Source organism: Bos taurus, chromosome 26, assembly GCF_002263795.3.
Source record: "Bos taurus isolate L1 Dominette 01449 registration number 42190680 breed Hereford chromosome 26, ARS-UCD2.0, whole genome shotgun sequence".
Classification (NCBI taxonomy): domain Eukaryota; kingdom Metazoa; phylum Chordata; class Mammalia; order Artiodactyla; family Bovidae; genus Bos; species Bos taurus.
In genome coordinates this window covers 36,474,665-36,496,390 of record NC_037353.1, presented here as the reverse complement: position 1 = coordinate 36,496,390, position 21,726 = coordinate 36,474,665, and the positions used below count along the sequence as shown (strand labels likewise).

General features: G+C 45.8%; 1 protein-coding gene across 5 annotated transcripts in view; it reads left to right on the top strand.

Annotated features, from left to right (window-relative positions):
* GFRA1 (GDNF family receptor alpha 1) overlaps positions 1–21,726 on the top strand; it is a 231,529-nt gene that overhangs the window by 200,126 nt on the left and 9,677 nt on the right. For all 5 annotated transcript variants that reach the window (XM_059881912.1, XM_059881913.1, XM_010820040.4 and 2 more), the window contains one exon: positions 428–609. In XM_059881912.1, the coding sequence (XP_059737895.1) occupies positions 428–609 (182 nt within the window). The remainder of the gene's footprint in view (positions 1–427; positions 610–21,726) is intronic.

Below are 21,726 nucleotides of genomic sequence, written 5' to 3'. Positions count from 1 at the left end.
AATTAGCTTGCCTTTAGTATAAAATTTTGACACAAGCATTTTTTTGAAAGATGGAACAGTGATTATGATCCCAAATAGCAGATCTGAGGCTATTTTGAGTCACGTTTCAAAAGACTTGACTGATGGATGTTTCAGGGAAAGGATCTTATTCAGTACTTGGTACCTGAAGAGGGACATGGTAAATATTTGTTGCACTTACAGAGCATAGCTAAGTGTCCAGTTCAGGGTTTAATGAGTGAATTGATTTTAGAGCACCTGACCCATGGCTGGCTCTCAGTGTGTAGGGGGTGGATGGATGGATGGGTTTTGCTTAGAGAAGTCCAGTGCTCTCATCAGAATTTCTAGTGTGCCTCTCTGGCTTCACGTATCCTGTCTGTTACATTTGCCGCTTGACTTTGAAATTGGATTTCCTCCTGTTTTACTGCAGAAAATGCAATTCAAGCCTTTGGCAATGGCTCGGATGTGACTGTGTGGCAGCCAGCCCTCCCAGTTCAGACCACCACTGCCACCACCACCACAGCCTTCCGGGTCAAGAACAAGCCCCTGGGGCCAGCAGGCTCTGAGAATGAAATCCCCACTCATGTTTTACCACCTTGTGCAAACTTACAGGTAAGAGAAGAGGCCCGAACTCTCCGTCGGCTCGGTCTTCTGGGTGGGGACGCAGACTCGTTTTCTGAAATGCGTTGAGAGATGGTTGGAAAGAGATAGAATGCTGCTCAGGTTTAAATCTTAAAAGTGCATTTTAACCACAAGAGGTGAAGATCATGATGTACTGTAGAGTGGAGAGACAGATGGCCTCTGGGACCAACTCTGCCATTTACGAGGCGTGGGCCTTTGGTCCAAGCAGTAAAATGAGGGGCTTGGGCAGATGAATCCTTAAGCTTTCTGTTTGCGAAGTGGTAGATTTGAGCTGGCTATTTGTTTATTTAGTATGCTTTTCAGTGTTCTGTCCAAAGCAGCAGCATACAGAAAAGGAAGAAGGAACTCTTGGCTTTCTAAAAAGAATTTTTTTTAATTTTATACAACTGTTAAAGGTTACTCTCCATTTACAGCTATTACAGAATAGTGTCTATATTCCCTGTGTTGTATAATACATCCTTGAACCTATCTTCTACCCAGCAGTTTGTGCCTCCCACTCCTGTATTGCCCCCCCCCAACCCTTCTCTCTACTTATAACCTCTAGTTTATTCTTTCTGTCCATGAGTCTGCTTTGTTTTTGTTATATTCACAAATTTATTGTATCTTTTAGATTCCACATATAAGTGGTATACAGTATTTGTCTTCTTCTGTCTGACTTATTTCACTTAGTATAATGCCTTCCAGGGTCATCCGTGTTGCTGCAAATGGCAAAGTTCCATTCTTTTTAATGGCTGAGTAGTTGTCCGTTGTGTGTGGGTGTATCTTCTTTATCCATTCATCTGTTGATGGACACTTAGTCTGCTTTCGTGTCTTGGCTACTGTAAACAATGCTTCTGTGAACATTGGGGTGCAGGTATCTTTTCAAATTAGCATTTTGTTTTCCTTGTATATATACCCAGGAGTGGAACTGCAGACTCATGTGATAGCTCTGTCTTTAGTTTTTTTTGAGAAACCTCCCATACTGTTTTCCACAGTGGCCATACGGACTTACATTCCCAGCAGCAGTACTCAAGAATCCCCTTTTCCCACATCCTCCACATGTTGTCCGTGTCCTTGTTGATGATAGCCATGCTGACAGGTGTGAGATGATATCTCCTTGTGGTTTTTATCTGCATTTCCTCTTTGGAAAAATGTGTATTCAGTTCTTCTGCCCATTTGTTAATTGGGTTGTTTATTTCTTTGATGTTATGTTGTATGAACTGTTTATATGTGCTGGATATTAATCCCTTATCAGTCATATCACTTGGCAAATATTTTCTCCCATTCAGAGGATTGTCTTGGGAGCCCTTGGCTCTGTCTCCATCACTAGCATTTAGACTCAATGTGGAGTATTTAACTGTGTCTAAAGCTATACCAGAGACAGTGTTATTAGTGAAGTATTAAGGCAAATGTAGCATCCTGGACAGCTTCATTCTTCAGGAAGCACAAGAAGATACTCTTTCGTTTGAGTTGCTGTGAAACACTGCACTGAAAGCCCCTCGCGTGAACAGAATCCAGTGAAAATGGCCCAGAGGCTTCTTTGGGGTTGAGGCAGATCTCTAAGGGCCAGGACCACAGTGACCTACGAATGGTCATTTCCTGACTTTAGTCAAAGCAGAGTGCCTATTCTGCCTTTTTATTTTTTTCATCATAATGAGTATTCAGCTATTTGGGAACCTCTTCATATCCTCGCCAAGGATTTCCACACACCTCACCTCCTCGGATACTAGCCTCCTGGGGGCTGGGGGAGGGATGGTATGATTGTGCTCTTACTGCAGCGTTGTCCACCCTGTTCTTTCATCAGAGGATGTGGGGCTCAGTGAGGGGACACTTCGGCTCGAGCCCACAGAGCTGGCAAGTCATGGAACCGGCCCTGGAATCCAGAGGCTTGTGTTCTTTCCACGGTTCCTCCTGGATGTGAGAGGCAGTGTTGACCACATGGCGACTGCTGCCTCCTGCCATGCTAGGGGAAGGGACATGTGCCAAGCACAGTGCTGTCCCTTCAGCCTTGTCACAGAAACATGTCCTCCCACCTCTCCACCACCCCCGCCCGGGGCCCCACCGAGATCCCCCTCACCAGAACACTTACCAGAAACTTCTCTGCGAATACCTTCTCGACTCACCGCCTCGTCTGTTCCCTAGAAGTATGGGGGCAGTTTTTCTTTTTTTCTGTTTTACACTATTTATTCACTTATTTGGCTATGCTGGGTCTTAGTTGTGGCACATGGGATCCTTCGTTGTGGCACTCAGGCTCCTTGCTAGTTCTTCTCTCTAGTGCAGTCCTCAGGCTGAGTTGCCCTGCTGCATGTGGGATTTTCATTTCCTGAAATGGGTCAGGGATCAAACCTGCGTCCCCTGCATTGGAAGGCAGATTCATAATCACTGGACCACCAGTGAGGTCCCGGGGGCAGTTTTTCTCCTTCTGCTTTGCTTGCTATCTTCTTGCCCCAACACTGCCCTCTTCTTCTTAGATATCCCACCTGCCATTCAGCTGAGCTATGTTTCTGTTCTCGTCCTCCTGGGTCCCTACCAACATCACACTCTCAAACGCACTCACACAGAAGACTAAGGAGAAGATGGGTGGGAAGGCATCCAGGGTCAACCAGATGTTCTTCATACTTCTAAAGCATTTCCTGAGCTGTCCCCATCTTCAAAGCACCATGCATAAAATTCCAGAAGTAGGAGGAGGCTTGGGGAATACTGCGGCATCTAACCACCCTGCAGCAGAGCCCTGCAGTTCAGGGAGGGGAAGCCGCTTGCACCAAGTCACCAGCTGGTTAGAGATGTGTCTAGAAGCAGATGTAGCACCACAGAGCAGTCTCTTCTTTCTCTGTGGCCAAGCCTCAGTGTCCTGCTTCCTCCTAGGTCAGCCTTCAGTTCTTATCGGGTCCGCTCAGACTCCAGCATCAATAAAGACTGGTGGCCAGATGAGGACAGGACCCTGTTATAATGAGGTGATAACAGTGGCCAGAGGTGGTTCCTGACCACAGGAAGAGGCAAAGCTCTGGCTGCAGCAGAAACAGGTTCTTCTCTGCTCATGTCTAAGTACATGGAGCTTGACGGCAGAGGCAGTGTCCAGCCTGCTTATTAACCTCCTTTGGTGTTCTGGAAACTTCATGGAGGTGGGCATTCAAAACTGAAATTCTGTCCTCTGTGAATGTACAAATAGTAGGCAAGATGCAGCTGGTCAGTGTCTTTGGAAGTTCAGACTCTGTGAATAGGTGGCATCTCAGAAGAATAGTCATTTTGGAAGCTCCTTGAAATCAGTTTTTCCCCATGGGAGAGCAGTCTGCCAGCCATGAGGAGGTGTTCTTCTCTGCATCTCCCTGCCCGCCCCCACCCCACCAGGTCATCTGTCCTTTGCCTTTTGGGGTGTGGTGCTTGGTCTGGCCACCAGTATTTACCTCCATCTAGATCTGCTCGACCATCTCTCCTGTAAGGGGAACCCTATACCAAGGCAGGGTTTCCCTGACAACGTCAGGGGATCCATGAGATCTATTCCCAAGAAATAGCCTTTCCTTCTCCTATATTAGTGGTAGGGACTCTGCCTCATAAACAGAGGGACAAAGTACAATTAAAGCATGATGTTTCTCTCAGGATTGCCATTTAACTTCTCAGCAGAGTGGGGCAGTGGAGACGGGGGAATACAGAGGAAGCGGGGGGACAGGTATACCTCTCTTCCTGATGACACACGCACAATCCACCCACCTGGGAGCTAAACAGCATTTTACTTCTAGGGAGCTCTTAAGGGTTCCACGAAACCTCACCTTACCTCCTAAGATGACTCCCTATCAGAGCTCATTTTTGCACATGTGAGGCAAGGGGTGAGGGCTTGGGTTTTGCAGTCAAGCATGTGTGCAGACCCACACTCTCATCCTCACCAACGCTGTGACCTCTCCAAGCCTCCACTTCCTCATCTACAAAATGCTAGGACTTCTTTGGAGAAGGAAATGGTAACCCACTCCAGTATTCTTGCCTGAGAAATCCCATGCACAGAGGAACCTGGCCAGCTGCAGTCCACGAGGTTGCAAAGAGTCAGACTTCCTAGCTGCTAGATTGAGAGGATTAAATGGTGGTAATTTTTCATTGCCTGGGGTAGAGTAAATGTTCCAGAATGTCACATGTGATGCTTAATCCCAAGTCAGCTGGCCATTTAGTCCCTTTGCAAGAGATGGATGGTGGCATTGTGCTTTGCTTGGGGTGTTACACTGGGGAACGGTGGCGTGAGTTAGCACTAACAGTTGTAGAGTGAGTTTCATTTTGTGAAACATTTCACATGCATTGTGCTTTTTAGTCCTCACAGCATCCCACAGTCAGGTATGGTAGTCATCCTTCTCTTTTACAAATGAGGCAACTGAGGCAGGGACATGCTAGGAACTTAACTGAGATCCCACAGTAATTCTTTGGTGGGGCTAAGATGTCTGACTCCGAGGCCAGTGCACGTTCACCTTGCTCCATGACCTGGGCTCTTTCTTTGAATTAGGACTGGATAGAGAGGAAAAAGTAAAAAATAGAAAAAGAGGTCATGCAGTATTTGTCTGTGTCTGGCTTATTTCACTTAGCATAATGTCCTCTAGGTTCATGATCTCATTTATATGTGGAATCTAAAAAAGTTGAACTGTTTAAAGCAGAGACTAGAATGGTGGTTACCAGGGGCTAAGAGTGGGGAAAATGGGAAGATGCTGGTTATAGGGTACAAACTTTCAGACATGCAAGATGAACAAGATCTGGATATATATAGCATGGCGACAGTACTTAGCAATGCCATATTACATGCTTGAAATTGCTTAGAGAATACATGTTAGTTGTTCTTACCCCGCCCCACGCCCAAAACTGCTAACTATGTCAGGTGTGTAATAATATGTTACTCAGCTTGACTGCTGTAAGCCTTTCACAGTGTATGAAAGTGAAAGTGTTAGTTGCTCATTTGTGTCTGACTCTTTGGGACCCTATGGACTGTAGCCCACCAAACTTCTCTGCCCATGTGATTCTCCAGGCAAGAATACTGGAGTGGGTAGCCATTCCCTTCTCCAGGAGATCTTCCAGGCCCAACTATCATACCTAGGTCTTTTGCATTGCAGGCAGATTCTTTATCATCTGAGCCACCAAGGAAGCCCCCAATATACACATATATTGAAACATCAAGTTGTATGCCTGAAGTCAATACAATTTTTATTTGTCAGTTATACCTCCATAAAGCTATAGCAGGGTAGGGAGGATAGAAAAAAAGGAAAGGAGAAGCTGGATTTGACAGACCCATGTGTCCCAGTGCTTCCTGAAGGCAGCAGTTCGAATGATGGAAAAAACAGAAAGCTCATGCTTTAGGCAGGGATGTTTCAAGACTAAATCCCAGGAGAGAGAGTATAAAGGAAAGACAAAGTTTGCCAGTGAAACTTCTTGCAGCTTGATGATCTCTTTAAAATGACCTACATTAAGAATGGTTGAAAGAATCAGTGGAAGCCAGAGGATCGGGAGGGATGAGTGACTGATGAGAAATGGGACTTAGCCCATGAGAACGTGGTCCCTGGCGTTGATTTAGGACTCCTGCTTCAACATAGGGCTCCCAGGAGACTCATTCTTCCCATCTGTCCTTCCTTTGCCTGCCTGGCTGTCTTCAGACAAATTACCATTTGCCAGGGGGTCCTAGAAATATCTTAGCATGGCGTTTGTCCCAGTGCATGTGTCATTACTCAGAATAGAACTGACTTAAACCAGCTTGGGATCCATTGGTAACAGATTTGGAGAAAGTCAACTATCTTTGGCAGCTTTAAAGTTCACTTCCCTTGAGAAGCACCCTCTTGTAATATTTTTAAATATACAATAATATGAGAAAACTCGGAGGGACTTGGGTTTCTGTCTTAACATTTGAGATAGATTTCCCCCTTGGAAGGGAAGAAATAAGAATAAACATTTTCAAAAGTCGGTTTCAAAGTGTAATTATCAACAAACCAAACACAATTCTGTTTGAGGAAAAGAGTAGCTTTGGGTGTGGTGTGCATAGGGCTCATCTGCAGTTCCTATGAAAGGCTCAGCTTTAAAAAAAGCAAAATTGATTGATTAGTATAAAATGTCATAGAAACATCCAAGAGCTAACCCCCTGAGGTGATAAAATACCAGGTTTTGGGTAACCAGCCAAGCTCCCATGTCAGGATTAATTGGCAGGCATATTAGTAACAAGCGTGACACAGGCTCTGCTATTGTTGGCATATCCCTTTGACTTGTACAAAGTGGTCACATGATAAAGAAACATTAAAAATCCTACCAATTATTTCATCTTCTGTGCATTTGAGTGGCCTGGGTGCTGGAAAAAGCTCAGCATATTTAAATCAAATGGACTGTACTTGTCACTTATTTAAAGTAAATATCTTTTGGAAGTGTAGGTGTTAGAAAAAAATCTCTACTTTGCATTGTTGAACATCACTTAACTCTGGTGGCTTAAAGTGACAACCTCTTAAAGTAGCCTTTTTTTCGGCCCTAGCTTACAACGATCAAATAAGACTGTACAGATTGGGGGATATAGCCTTGGGACTAGTGCTGAGGATCCTTGAGAAATCTTCACTGCCTCTGTCCCTTTTCTTGGAAGGGGATGTGATGTGTGATTGAGAGAAGAAAATCTGATAGGTGGGGACACACCCTCAGAGCCAAAGCTGCAGGATGGAGGTCAGGTGGTTGTGGGCACTTGGTGGGGACTCTTGGGAACACGGCTAGTGACGTCCAAAGTCAGTTTGTTTTTATGAACCAGAAAAACATATCTGTGAGTGAGACATGGAGGGACAGCAGTTGTGCATCTTGGGTTTAAGTCCCCTCCCCTCATCCTAGTGGGACTTTTAAGGCAGCATTCTAGGGGAGGATTCATAAAAGCAACTTTTTCAATCAGAAGGGAGATGTGAGCAGGGTCTAAATGAATAATTTTTGCAAGAATGCTTATTCCTAAAGTCAGCAATGCAAAGCCTGGCTGTCCCTTCCCCACTTCAACAATCGTGTCATTTTCTTTGGCAGTCAGACTGTGCTAGCCCTGAGAAGGACCGTGCTGGCCCTCTGTGGGCCACGAGGGCAAAGACTTTGAGGTGGGCATTTTTTTTCTGGAGCAGACCACCTGGATTCAGTTGATTTCAGGCTAGGTCTGCACCTGCCTGGCCGCTCAGCACAGTCCCTTCTCTTGGCCGAGTACAGTTTGGAGTTTATAGAAATATGCTGAGCGCTTGAATGTTGTTGTTTAGTCATTAAGTTGTGTTCAACTCTTTGCAAACCCATGGACTGCAGCCCAGGTTCCTCTGTCCATGGGATTTTCAGGCAAGAACCCTGGAGGGGTTGCCATTTCCTTCCCCCGGGAATCTTCCCAACCCAGGGATCTAACCCACGTCTCCTGCATGGGCAGGCGGATTCTTTACCACTGAGCCACCAGGGAAGCCCCTTGTTTGCTGTAGCACAACATTTACAGATTGGTAGTAGGGGCAGGAAAGTGAAAAGTGAAAATGAAAGTCGCTCAGTCATGTCCAACTCTTTGTGACCCCATGGACTATACAGTCCATGGAATTCTCTAGGCCAAAATACTGGAGCAGGTAGCCATTCCCTTCTCCAGGGGATCTTCCCAACCCAGGGATCAAACCCAGGTCTCCCACATTGCAGGTGGATTCTTTACCAGCTGAGCCACCAGGAAAGCCCAGTAGGGGCAGGGGGTGATGCAATTTGGCTGTCTTTAACCTCTGCATATAACCTCTTTAACTCATACATATTAGAATGTTTGAATATTGAATATTAGAATATTGCAAAAATCTCTATCTGAAAGAAGATCTTCCATCTTGGAAAAACAGCATGCCTTACCCTTCCATTGCCCCAGTACTTCATCAGACCTTAAACAAAGTCCATCTGCCCGGATAGGGCCAGACCAGACCAGAAATGATTTTGAAGCTCTTCCCAGACAGGCCAAACCCCAAAAGTCTCAATATGGCAAGAAGGCAATTATCCAACCCTGCTAAATACCCAGGACTCTGCTGGCTGTGACCAGTGAAAATTTTAAGTGTTGAGTTTTAAAAGGAAAGCTGCCAGTGGGTGTTCTGTAAATCATTTGTGCCAGCAGACTGACCCCATTATGTCAGCTAATCCTGGAAATACAGGAGGTAAATTTAAATCTTCTAGCATGAAGCACTTAATCAATATTCTAAATGTTTTCCTTGCAATTTATGCTAGCAGAGCAATGGGGTGCTTTGGCGTCCCGTTAATCTTCTGGAGAAGAGGCGCTGGAGAGCAAGGCCAGGGTGGTGGGGTTTTGCACAGGCTGACTGCTGGGAGAGATGCTTATTCTACACTCGGTCCCTTGCATGGCGGACTTGTCCCCTGGACTCATGCCATGCTTGCCAGTGGTTAGAGCTGCCTTGCAGGTGCCTCCTTTTCAGCCTGTGGTTGGCAGCCTAAGAGTTGCTTTGCTGGGAGGAGCACCAGCTTTGGAGTTGGTTGAACTTGAGTGAGATTCCTAGTCAGTTCCCATTGCTCTCTGCCCTGGGGCATATTTCTTACTGTCTCTAAATGTCTTCTGTAAGTTATCACCCACCTCTGGGGTTTGTTGTGAGGATTAGAGAACCAGTGCCACTAAGCAGAGGGCTCAGCGTGACTAGCCAGCCCTCTGCACTTGGAGGTGGCCGCTGTTGCCATGATTGATGAGCTTTAGCTCTGGATCTTGGAGCCATACAGGAAGGTTGTTCTCTGGTTTGGGCTGGGGGTGAGGGGGACATGGATGAGGAAAGATGGAGCCCTTTAGGTTTTGCCTCCTTAACTTGTAAGAAGGGTTTGAACCTCATGATACCCTGCTGCTTTCTCTATGTGGTCATTGTAGGATGTCCCAAGGAAGGAGGGGAAGGGAAGGAATATTCTATGGACAGCCGGCCAAGAAGAAAAGGAAACCCAAGGCAATAAAGAAAGGACCTGGGATTAGAACTGTTTGAAGCTCCATCCCTCCATGCCCAGGAGTCTCATGAGAGAACTGCCTAAAAGCAGATTCTCGGGGCTGTGAACTTGGAGCTATGACAGTAGTCAGGTCTTGGTCCAGCCTGGGTGTCAGAGTAGGACTGTCTGCCCTAGGCCGTCGCCACATCTCCTTAACTAGTGCTGACACTGGGAAGAGGTGACACGCTGGTAAAAAGGAAGCACTCTTATTTGCTAAAAAGATAGTGTTTGAGAGCTAACCCTGCCTCTTAGCCTCAAAGACCAAGAGTTTGCAGTCTTTCCTGTTTCTGCATTCCACCAGCACTCTTATTTGCCTAATATTTATCTTTAAACTCAATGTCTATTAATAGGTATACCGTTAATAACATTTGTGAAACCAGAGTCAATGCAATAGCTCTCTATATTTAAAAAAATCATTATATATATTAAAGTAATAAAAATGTTTTTATGCTACTAAATAATGTCCCATATGCAAGTGGTTCCCAAACCCCACTTTAGGAAACATTAAAATCTATTCATATGACAGATCCTAGAGCTATTTTCTTTGGTAACTTGCATCACCTCTGCTTTTTATGGTTTTGTATTAATAAAGCAAATATGCAAATGGTTCTCTCGGCGGGTCAAGAACTATTCTAAGCACATTGAATAAATATATTTATATGCTATATGATGCTGGAAAAGATTGGGGGCAGGAGGAGAAGAGGGTGACTGAGGATGACATAGTTGGATGGAATTATTGATTCAATGGACATGAGTTTCAGCAAACTCCAGGAGATGGTAAAGGACTAGGAAGCCTGACATGCTGCATTCTGTGGGGTCACAAATGGTCGGACATGACTGAGCAGCTGAACAACAATATGTATGTGTGCATATATATATATATGTATGTATATAAACTCATTCAATTTTGATAGTAACTTCATGAGGTTACTACTGTTATGATTCCCGTTTTTCAGATGATAGACCTGAGACACAGAGAGGCTTGATCAGGAGAAGAGAAATTGAGCAGCAGCCTATTTCTCCTCTGTGCCTTTTTAACTGGCTATACTGTACAATACGTAAATCAGAACATTTTACCTTTTTGTTTCTGGATAACATTTTTCATTCAGTAGAGACTAAATCAGTCCCTAAATTCTTGTTGAACATCTGGCAGATTGAGGTGCCAGACTGGTTCATAAACCAGCATAAAGAAAGGTAATGATGCTTATTCTGATGCCAACTGGTGTCCTGCGGTACAACTCAATTCCAACGCTAGCCCCCTGAGTTAGCACAGATGCTACAGGTTAAGCGCACGGTCCCAACAAGACTGCCCACTTCAGATGCCAGCCAAACTTCAGGGGTCTCCAGGCCACCTGCTTTTCTGACCAACTGGCTAAAAATTCAGTCGTGGAAACTTCCGTAAAGGCTGTTCAGTGACCTCTTGGCTGTGAACGGAAGAGTTCTGTAGGTCAGGCTTACTCAGTTCCAGCCCTATTAACCTGTTGGCCTGGTAATGCTCTGTTGTGGGGGTTGCCCTATGCCTGGTAGGTTGTTGAGCAACACCCCGGGCCTCTGCCTTCTAGATGCCGGGAGCCCCTTTCCCCAACTGTGACAACCAAAAGTGGACCCACACACCTAGCAAATGTCCCCAGCAGGACATACTCACCCCTGGTGGGGGACCACTCAGGCGGCTCAGTGGTAAAGAATCCACCTGCCAGTGTGGGAGACACAGAAGACTCAGGTTCGATCCCTGGGTCAGGAAGACCCCCTGGAGGATCTTCAGTATTCCTGTATTCCTGGAATACAGTATTCCTGCCTGAAGAATCCCATAGACAGAGGAGCCTGGCGATCTGCAGTCCACAGGGTCGCAAAGAATCAGACACAAATGAGCATACACACTCGCCCAGGAAATGAGGGCTGCTTCAAAAGCCCTCTTTCTGCTAATATGGGAGATGGCGGTATGTGAGAGTCTTTTCGGGTTTCTTGTGTGTGGTGAGGAACATCAGGAGATGGAAGAGCAGACGGGTGCGTTGGACTAAATCTTTCTAAGTTGTGCCAGCAAGAGCAACGAAAAGGGGCTCTTGTGACCACCACATGCCCAATTTGTGACGCTTAACTCCCCCAAGGCCACACTCGCCTCAGAGTGAGGCCCGTGATAGAGTCCTAAGCGGTGTTAACAGAAGTATTTGACCTGCTTCTCATCATTCAGGGACCCGCAGGTGACTGCGGCCTTCGGACCTCCTCTGAGGCCTCAGCCCCTCTGAGTGATAATTTCACCCAGCCAGCATCCCAGATAAGTGACACATCAAAAGACTTTTACTCTGCAACCAGATTGGATAGAAGTGTTTAGACCAAACTGCAGTTGGGTTTCTCCTGCGTGGACTTTGAGGCTGGGGGAGTTTTAGGAAGGGCTGGGACCCACTGGGATCATGAGGCCAGTACCAGACGGATCAGCACTGAGCCCTCAGCACATGTGCTGAATCTAGATAAATGTGACTTCTGGGTGCCATTTCCCGGGCCTTCTGTTTAAGAAAACAGTCTTGGTGCGGTATGTTATTTGTGGTGCTTGGTTTATGGTTTCTGTGAGGCTGCCGTCATTTCTGTGTAATACACAGTGTTTTCTAGCACCCACTGTTGTTTCATGTGTCATAAAAAAAGAAAAAATCCAAATTTTTGCTGCACCTGGAGTTTCCTTTGCAGAATGCTCTCCTGCTCAGACGGAGTTTATGTCCTGGGAGAAATGAGCTGCGGGGAGTTGGAAAGGTGGGGGTGGTCTTCCCTTAGCAGAAGCAGGAAACCTCAGGGCCCCCCACCCACTGCGGCCCCTGGGTTCCCCCAGCAGCCTGGTGACAGAGCTCGGGATCAGACTGCCAAGTGGCCCCAGGGCCTGTGTGATGGGCCCAGCTACTCACAGCGTGGAGACTGACAGTGACCTCCTGGGACTTAATCTTCCCGGCTTCAGGTGCCAGAATCCACCCACGGTAGCCCCGGGAGGAAATAGGCTTTTGTTGTAAAAACGCTTTTGGAAATAACTGCTTGTAGAGCGTTTTCAAAGCCCTTCATCCAGGAGAGTGCTTGAATTCAGAATTCAGAATTGGGGAGGACTCTGTTAAGGCTGCCATACAATCCAGCATGCCAGAACGCATTTTCAACTGTGTAGTCAAAGCCTATTGGAAATGGAAGCTTTCAGGGTAAAACAGGTACCAAAACACAGGAATTTCATCTCGGAGCCTAGGCTTCCTAGTAGGTGCGTATGCATATCACCCTGTCGCCCAGAGTGCAGCGTCATGCCTTTGTTCATTTGCTGGGGCAGCCTTAACAAAGTACCGTAGACTCAGCGGGTAAGACAACAGAAATGTATTGAGTAGGGAACCTGAACAAACTTTTTGGCCAACGCAGTCCTTCCCGCAGTGTTGAAGGCTGGAAGTCCAATGTCAAGGTGTCAACAGGTTTGGTTTCTCTGGAGGCGTCTCTCCTTGGCTTGTAAATACCTTTCCTTCTTGCTGTGTCCTTACTCTGTGTGTGCACACCCTGGAGTCTGTGTGTCCAAATTTCCGTTTTGTATAAGGATGCCAGTCAGACTGGGTGAGGGGCCACCCTAATGGCCTCATTTTAACTTAGTATCTCTTTAAAGACCCTGTCTCCATCCACTGTCACCTATGTGAGCACCCCACCGAAAGTCATATCCTGAGATCACTGAAGGTTAGGAATTCAATGTATGAATTTTTGAGCCTGTAACATAACACAGATGGCAGGTACTCAGCAACAAAACATTTGGCATTTTAAAAACCTCACCTATGGAGTGACTTTAAGGGGAGAAGTTTGCTGTTACCATAAGCAGTTCTTCAATCCCCAGGGCTCTGCTCAGTGTCCCCTGTGTAGCCTTTGAACATGAGAGGATCTGACTGTTGGTGGTTCTGTGGTTGAAGGAATATGGGGACAGGAAAGGCACCTCCCTAGGGGACCAGCTCTCCTGAGAAGCCTACAAACATCAGGTGTTGTCTGCCGTGCTGAATCAGATGCTATCAGATTTCAGGCTTCTGCAAACTTAATTCAAGTAATGATTTCTTTGTGATTGGCATATTTGCATGGTAGCTGACTTCAGTTCAACATATGTTGGAATCCACAATACTGTAATTTAAGATTATTTTATCAGCAGTAAAGGGTTTTATAATTCATTTAAAAAGTTGTAATGGGCTTGAGCATCTTCAGTATAGTTTAATAATATAGCATTTTATAGCTTGCTGTAAAATTTCAGATTACGATTTTAGCAATTGCGCAATTCTATTTTATAGTTTAATAATTGTTCAAATGAAGGAGAGTGTAAAGTTCCTAAAAACCAATTTAATGACTGAGAAAAATAGCCTTTATCCAAATCTATTGTACACCTTTAATGAACCCAGATGTCACCTTCTCAACAAAGGCAGATCGCGACATCTATTTTTCTCAGCCGCAAAGCCCTGCAAATTAAGCGCACAGAGTACAGTATCTCTGAGTTATAATTTTCCCCTTTTTCCCTCTTAAATCCCTAATCTCCTAGAGCTGGAATAAGCCTGTGGCCCCCACGGGGTGAATGGCAGCCAGGCCAGTAAAGTTTCAGTAGGAACAGGGAGTGAATTGGCTTTCTCTTAAGAAGATTCTGCATTTTACAAATAGCCCCTTGATCTCACCACTTCAACCCCAACTCTTAACTCTAAGAAGTTCATAACTCTAAGAACTCTATGAAGTCTTGTGTAAATGCCTCCAGATAACCCCCTACTTTACCATTCTGTGGTGTGAGTGGCAACATGGGGAGCCCTACATTATTACATTGCTCTGCTGTGCTTGGTTGCTCAGTCATGTCCAACTCTTTGTGACCCCGTGGACTGTAGCCTGCCATGCCCTCCTCCAGGGGATCTTCCCAAACCAGGGATCGAACCCACGTCTCCCACATTGCAGGCAGATTCTTTACCATCTGAGCCACCAGGGAAGCCCACATGATCATACAATTGTACACTATTGTTGTTGTTCAGTTGCTCAGTCTGTCCGACTCTTTGCAACCCCATGGACTTTAGCACACCAGGCTTCCCTGTCCTTCACTATCTCCCGGAGTTCGCTCAGACTCATGTCTATTGAGTTGATGATGCCATCCAACCATCTCATCCTCTGCCGCCTCCTTCTCCTCCTGTCCTCAATCTTTCCTGACATCATGGTCATTTCTAGTGCATCGGCTCTTCATATCAGGTGGCCAAAGTATTGGAGCTTCAGCTTCAGCATCAGTCTTTCCAATGAATATTCAGGATTGATTTCCTCATTACACATAATAAAAGTGTTGAAATATGATGTCAGGGAGAAGGCATTGTGTCATGTTATCATTGGAATTATAGTTCGTGTTATTGTATTTCTGGGGTTTTCCAGGGTATATCGTCCCACCACTAAATCAGTAGATAAGAGGTCCTGGGCCAGGTACCCAAACCCGGTAACCATGGAGCATGCAGAGCATACCTTGGGAATACAGTCCCAGAATCCTTGGGTGCAGTGTGTTTCTCTGGGGTTGTGAGGGGGGTGGAGCTCTGGCTCAGAGCCCTGTTTCTGTTACAGAGAAATGGCATCAATCAGAGGAAGCCCTGTGTGGCTGGAATCCTTTCTCTCTGAGATGCAATCTGAGGACTTGGGCCCCACAGCCTGTTTCTACTCTGTTATAAGCAGCCTTGTCTGTGAACAGTGGGGAGGCTGACTCTGAACCGCCCACCTGAGAAGTAAAAAGGGAGTGGTCGTCCACAGTGACTGCAGCCGTCTCCTGCATCCCCTGGAGATGATGCAGCCTTAGCTCCTTTTCTGTCTCACACTCAGGGCTCTAGTTGACTGTTGTTGTTTAGTCCCCGAGTCATGTCCAACTCTTTTGCAACCCCATGGACTATAGCCCACCAGGCTTCTCTGTCCATGGGATTTCCCAGGCAAGAATACTGGAGTGGGGTTGCCATTTCCTTCTCCAGGGAATCTTCCTGACCCAGGGATCAAACCCGCATCTCCTGCGTTGGCCCACAGAGTCTTTACCAATGAGCCACCAGGGAAGCCCTGCTCTAGATGACACACCCTTCTTAGTCAGCTCCAGAGAATTTCTATTTGAAATTTGATGTTGCTTAGGAGCAACATAAGGCTGTCCATTATCCAATGGCATTTGGATATCTTTTGCCGGGTCAGGGTCATCTCAGCATTGATGCCACAGCTGAAGGGCATTCTTGCTGCCCAGGGACAGGCATGTGCTCCAGGCTTCAGCTGCTATCTGCACTTATTCCCCACCCCAGCACTTGACAACCCCTATGTTATATCAGGGGAGGGTATCACTTAGTAATTCTGGATTCCTTTGGAGAGTCAAGGCAATGCCATCATTTGTTTTTCTCCAAAACCAAGTTCACTTTCAGGTAATGTACCTCAAGCCTTGACCGTGCCAATGCTGGACAAGGGATCATGCAGACAGTATATCAAGAGTGGCATGGTTGTTTCTCAAAGTTGCTTTTTTAGGAAAAAGAGGCCATGTGCTTCGAAGTAGAAAATACTGAAGGACCAGACTTCTTGCTACAATAAAACCGGGCCTTCCTGTGGACTGCGGCAGACAGTAGTTTCAGCTCCTCAGTCCTTGGATTCATTGTCTGTAATATGGGGGAAATGTGCAGACCACCTGGGAGGGTTGTGATAATTAAGCAAATTAAAATTCTTAAGCATAGTAACTGAGCCTCCAGCACAGTAACCGTTTATATCATTATTTTATCCTCTTGGTTCGTCTTTGCTGACCATGAGACAGAAGGAGCCTCTATGGAGGGACCATTCAGTGACTTTTATCCCAGAATAATCTGGGAAATGAACGTGGGCATTGTACAGGGTGTGGACCCTGTGGGAGTAGGTGTCAAGTTGAAATAATTTCATATGGTCACTCATTTATGATGTGTTCTCCTAAACTTTTTTTTTTTTTTTTTTTGCTACTTTTCTCAAAAAGGGAGAATAACCACTTAAGGATGGGGAGGGGAAGAGTAGGCCCCCTCAGTGCATTCTGGGAAAAGCTATCAGGCCACCAGCCCCTGTGGTCCAGAGGGCAGTGAGGCCGGCCCATCAGAGGGATAGTAATTCAGCAGTTGGACAATTGCTTAACCCAATTGCTGGGTAATAAACATGCTTAATAAAAAGGAATAGCACGTCTGCACCATCTTGGCTATAAATATGTTCTCTTGTTCTGGGGAACCTACAAGAATACCTCTGAGCACACTTAGATCGCATACTATAAATAAATCCAATTTCTTGTATCCCCTACTGACCTTTTATCCTTTGGACTTCTAACCAACGGTGCTTCCCTGAATAATAGACTGTGCCTTGTGTTTGAACCGTGGAGCTCACTTGTGGGAGGAAACTGGCTCTAGTTCTCTTGGGGGGAGGTTCAATGAAGGGCTCCCCTCCCCTGCATCCCTCCTGTTTGAGGCCCAGTCACATCATGGATAAGGCTAGAGTGTGAGCTCAGGATGGTGGGTACTGAGAAGACATCACAGGATTTTCCCCCACGGCAGCTGTCCCCTGCCTGCCCCTTGGCTCCAGGGACCTTAAGTGTGATCTGACAGATGCTCACTTCTGGGGGCTCTTGGGGGAGCAAAACCCACCAGGCCTGGCTTGACCTCTGACCCTTTGGGTTGATTCTAGGCTCCCTCAGCTGGCTCTGTCCATGGTGGCTGTGTGACCCCAGACATCTTACTCTTATTATTCTAAGCGTTGATCTAAGGATTATGGGTGATAATAGGTAATGTGTGCCCCGGTGGCTCAGACAGAAAGAAGCTGCCTGCAATGCAGAGACCCAGGTTCGATCCCTGGGTGGGGAAGATCTGCTAGAGGAGAAAATGGCAACCCTCTCCAGTATTCTTGCCCAGGATATCCTGTGGACAGAGGAGCCTGGCAGGCTACAGTCCTTGGGGTTGCAAAGAGTGAGCGACTTAAAACTTCAGTTTGCCCTGTCTGGCATGGAGTTATATGCATGAGTTTTACATTCGAAGAGACTGAAATCAAAGAGATTCAAATCTCAGGACAGCCACTCAGAGCTGTGGAAACTTGGGCAGATCCCAACCTCTCTGAAACCCCTGTGTTCTGATCTGTACCAAAGGGGAATGCCCCCTCAGAAAGTCATTTGAGTTCTTGGAGAGCATTCAGTACCATGTGGATGGAATCATTATCAATGGAGGCTGTACTCAAGAGTAGCAGTCATGATCATCACAGTCATTATCACTATCAGTCCACTTGGTTTTCCTCTATTTTCTAGAATATTTTTCTCTGGCTACTAAAAGCACAGTTTTTTAAAAAGTTTTTCAGTTTTTTGCCTTTACTTGTTTCTTGCTGCACCACGAGTGCTCTGTCTTGCCATCCAGCAAGTGAACAAAAGCCCAGGGTCCGTTCTGTCTCCGGACCTGGGTGTTTTATATCGAACCTTAGTTGCCACCATAAGTCACAGAACCATTACAGGGACACTCTCAGCTGCACATAAATGCACAGGAGAATGAGAGGCTTAATAAATATTATCTGATGGTGATGAGGACACGAGTCTGATGAGATCGGCTTTATGCACTTCTCATCAGGGACCACGATGAATCTTTTCTGCTGCTGTCTGCACACTTGCATTTCTGAATGCACATTTGAGAAAACAGATTTTTCCTTTTAGGGCTTCCCCCCCAGTCACTGTTACAGCATGATCACTGAATATTGGCTCCACAAAGCTCCTCCCCGACCCCCAAACCAAAACGTCTGTTTCAAGCAACGTTTGGCATAATCTTCCTGTTAATTGGGCCTAATTTTCTAAAATGCAGCTCATAATTGCTTCTTGTCTGAATATTTTACTAATCAAGCAAGTTAAGCATGAATGAAAACACACGGTTCTCTGATGTAGTTGGCAACCTGTCTTTGCCCTAACTTGGGGGAAAGCGAAATAGATGTAAGATGATCCGGTGAAGTTAGGGAAAGAAGAAAGGCCAGGCCGAATGCCACGTTGAGCTCCCTGCTGTAGACAGTGTCTGCACACAGTGCTACTTGCCATCCTGCCATTAGTGTTAAATTACAAGCGCCAGGCTGCAGACATCCTTTTATGGTGTGCAGGAGACTGACAGGCCAGCCCGAGGGACTGCTTAGCTAATGGAGGACTGTTGATATATCTTACAGGACTGTATCTCTTTCATCACATTCATTTTTAAATCCGAGGAAACACAGAAGATCACGAGCCAGTTCTATTCAGTGTCACGTTCACAAGGCAAATTAGCTGAAGCTTTTGCATTTTTCCCACCCCTGCCTGAATCCGAGAACACTCAACGTAGGGACCACAGAAGAGCTCAGAGATCATCAACAGCAACTTGGATTTTAAAAGCACTTCCAACACGAGTATCACGTTTGATTCTCACAACTCTGTGAAGTGGGCAGCAGGGTGCGGTTATTATAATTATAGATGATGGTTGAAAAGCCAGGACATGATCTTCCTAACCTGTGTTCTTTATAGCATACCATATCAATCAAGCTGGTACCAGGAGTGAGTTCTAAATCATTAAATTTAGAGTTCTCAGTCAGGTCTAGAAGTTCTAACTGACCCACATTTAACCAATTCACCACATAAGCCAACCTCTCCACCATTCCCCTGTAAATATCTGATGCCCAAGGCAGGCTGAATGCCTCACACTAGGGGCCTCTCTCCTGCTCACCTGGGCCCCTTGCTTTCTCCAATGGAGATGCAAGCTTGAAAGATTCAGGATCACTTGTTCTCAAACCTTTAGGTGCCGTTGTACTTGGTATTTTGCTTACCTATTTTAGTTAAATAAGCTGGCTACAACATAAATTCCCCTTCCATTGAAAAATGGCTTTGGATTAGGTGTAGGACAACCAACAGTAAAAGACTGAAAAAAAAATTTAAGTATATGGAAATTGTGCACTGAGATTCCCTGGTGGGTATCAAACAAAAGTCATTCCTGTTTTAAAGAAATGAAAACTGGATGTTGCAGATTGTAAATGATAGGTGTAGCTTAGGCAGAACGTAAGCCAGGGAATTCCAGTCAGCAAACTCTTTCTTTAAAAAACTTTTCAAAGTGGCCTTGATTACGTATCCAAAAATCAGTCAATGCATGACATTCAATTTTTAAATTAAAATGCTTGATACAATACAGACAATGGAATATTCAGTTCAGTTCAGTTCAGTTGCTCAGTCATGTCCAGCTCTTTACAACCCTATGAATCACAGCACGCCAGACCTTCCTATCCATCACCATCTCCTGGAGTTCACTCAAACTCACGTCCATCGAGTCAGTGATGCCATCCAGCCATCTCATCCTCTGTTGTCCCCTTTTCCTCCTGCCCCTAATCCCTCCCAACATCAGAGTCTTTTCCAATGAGTCAAGTCTTCACATGAGGTGGCCAAAGTACTGGAGTTTCAGCTTTAACATCATTGCTTCCAAAGAACACCCAGGTCTGGTCCCATCACTTCATGGGAAATAGATGGGGAAACAGTGGAAACAGTGTCAGACTTTACTTTTGGGGGCTCCAAAATCACTGCAGATGGTGACTGCAGCCATGAAATTAAAAGACGCTTACTCCTTGGAAGGAAAGTTATGACCAACCTAGATAGCATATTCAAAAGCAGAGACATTACTTTGCCAACAAAGGTCCATCTAGTCAAGGCTATGGTTTTTCCAGTGGTCATGTATGGATGTGAGAGTTAGACTGTGAAGAAAGCTGAGTGCCGAAGAATTGATGCTTTTGAACTGTGGTGTTGGAGAAGACTCTTGAGAGTCCCTTGGACTGCAAGGAAATCCAACCAGTCCATTCTAAAGATCAGCCCTGGGTGTTCTTTGGAAGGAATGGAATATTACTTGGCCTTTTTTAAAAAAGGATAAGATTCTGCAATACGCAAGGATGTGAACCTCATGATAAGTGAAACATCCGCATCACAGGGACAAATACTGCATGATTCCACTCTCAGGTGGTATTTAAAATAGTCAAACTCATGGAAGCAAAGAACAGAATTTGTGTTTCAGGGGCTGAGGGAGGGGAGCATGAGATGTTCAGCAGTGATGCGGGGTCACTTATGCAAGATGAGTAAGTTCTAGAGATCTGCTGTATAACCTCGTGCCTGCCCATAACAGTGCTGTGTTGTACTTAAAAATTTAGGAGGGTAAGTCTCATGTGAAGTGTTCTTATCACAGTGATTTAAAAAAAGGAGTTTCTAAATTTTTTTTAAAAATGGATACAAATGTGTAATTTTAAAATGATTTAGTGATTTTGCTCTTAACTTAATTTCTCAAATGACCAAGGGCCCAGCCCCCAGCGCTGTCAGGTTAGGAAGTTTCTACTCTAGGCTTGGCCGTGTGTGCTAAGTCAATTCAGTCGTGTCCGACTCTTGGCAACCCTGTAGACTGTAGCCTGCCAGGCTCCTCCGTCCATGGGATTCTCCAGGCAAGAACACTGGAGTGGGTTGCTATGCTCTCCTCCACGTGGTTTTCCCGACCCAGGGATTGAACCCACATCTCTTATGTCTACTGCATTGGCAGGCGTGTTCTTTACCACTAATGCCAACAGGGATTGAGCCTGCACCCCCTGCATCGCAAGGCAAAGTCTTAACCACTGGACCACGAGGGAAGTTCCTCAGGCTTGGCCGTAAACTCAACCTAAATTGCCATGTTACACTTGGAACAACCCACAGGTACCAAGAATCCAAGACCTTCTAGACTCTAGAACATGAATCCGCATCACCTTCAAGGCTACCACACACACACACACGCGCGCGCGCACACACACACACACACGCAATCTAGCCTCATTTGAGTTCACTGCAGTCTGGTTGTTGGAGGCCTTGTCTAAACAGCCCAACTGGGATCTGAGCCTGCGCTTTCTTGGGGTGAGGAAGTATGCCTTCAGGCCTCCAGTCCTCTCCCCACCCACTTCTTATGACCGGCCTCAACCTGCCCAGAGCCTGCCAGACTAGCTAAACTTGGCACCCAGTGAGCCTTCCGAAACCTGTACTGAGTGAAACATCTTTATAAGGTCTTCTTAGAGCTTAATATAATGAAAGCCTTTTGGCTGAGGTTCAGGGAATATGCAGACACAGTGTCTTGGGGGGAGTAGGTAGACGAAACGTGGTAGGAAAGCTGCCCAAGAATTATTTCACTCCTATCTCATTTGTACCCTCCTCACAGACCC